This window comes from Sinocyclocheilus rhinocerous, unplaced genomic scaffold (assembly GCF_001515625.1).
Source record: "Sinocyclocheilus rhinocerous isolate Xijiao unplaced genomic scaffold, SAMN03320098_v1.1 scaffold852, whole genome shotgun sequence".
Taxonomy (NCBI): domain Eukaryota; kingdom Metazoa; phylum Chordata; class Actinopteri; order Cypriniformes; family Cyprinidae; genus Sinocyclocheilus; species Sinocyclocheilus rhinocerous.
In genome coordinates, this window is record NW_015626422.1 from 610,666 (window position 1) to 611,547 (window position 882).

At 46.1% G+C, this 882-nt stretch overlaps 1 protein-coding gene across 1 annotated transcript in view; it reads right to left on the reverse strand.

The window, feature by feature from the left end:
- Window positions 1–882, reverse strand: part of ryr2a (ryanodine receptor 2a (cardiac)) — a 114,337-nt gene that overhangs the window by 30,352 nt on the left and 83,103 nt on the right. Inside the window, exons 70-71 of the mRNA XM_016521655.1 lie at window positions 344–514; window positions 207–266 (exon numbers count right to left, since the gene is read on the reverse strand). Coding sequence (XP_016377141.1) covers window positions 207–266; window positions 344–514 — 231 coding nt within the window. The remainder of the gene's footprint in view (window positions 1–206; window positions 267–343; window positions 515–882) is intronic.

Consider the following 882-nt stretch of genomic DNA (forward strand, 5'->3'; position numbering starts at 1 on the left):
CAATGTTTTTTTTTTTTTTTTTTAATTAACAGATCTGGACACAAAACGAGCGTCACATCATTGACCCTTAAATGGTTTCTGATCACTGGTGCTGATGTGTTTCTCCACTGTGATCAGAAACGCAGGACTGAAGGGGTGTGATGAAGAGCAGATGAAGAGCAGATGAAGAGCAGATGAAGAGCCGGATGAGCGGAGCGTCAGCTCACCTTTCCCTGCAGGTGGAGGTTGTTCCGTATGGTCTCTCGCACCTCGTCCTCAGTGTCTTTCTGCAGAACAGGTTCAGCTTCATCACAAACGGCTCTCAGTGACGTCACTAAAGCAGAAGCGTGTGTTCATGCGGTACCTGTGTGAAGCGGCTCTTGGCGAGTCCGATCAGCTCCTGGTCTCCCGGCGCGCAGATGTTCAGTCCCACAGGAAGTAAGCGCTTGAGAGCAGCGACGATCAGAGACGTCTGGAGGGAATATCGGTCACCGCGCTTCTTCATCTTCTTCCTCTCCTGATCCGACACGGCTCCCTTTTTGCACATGGTACCATCATAATGCCAAAATATTCTTTAATCTACCTTATGTTTCCATGAATACACCATAATCATTCAATAATATGATACAAATCAAAATATCATGTAATATCATAATGACAGCATCACTGTACCAGACCAGAGTACAGTAGTTGATATAAGATCAGCTTCGACTAACACGGTCATATAATGTCAGATGTTTGCTCAGTATAGAAACCATCACACCGATGGAAAGTGCACAAGTTAAACGTGAGTGTGTGTGTGTGTGTGTGAGTGTGTGTGTGTGTGTGTGTGTGTGTGTGAGTGGGAGTGAGAGTGAGAGTGTGTGTGTGAGAGTGTGTGTGTGAGTGTGAGAGAGTGTGTGT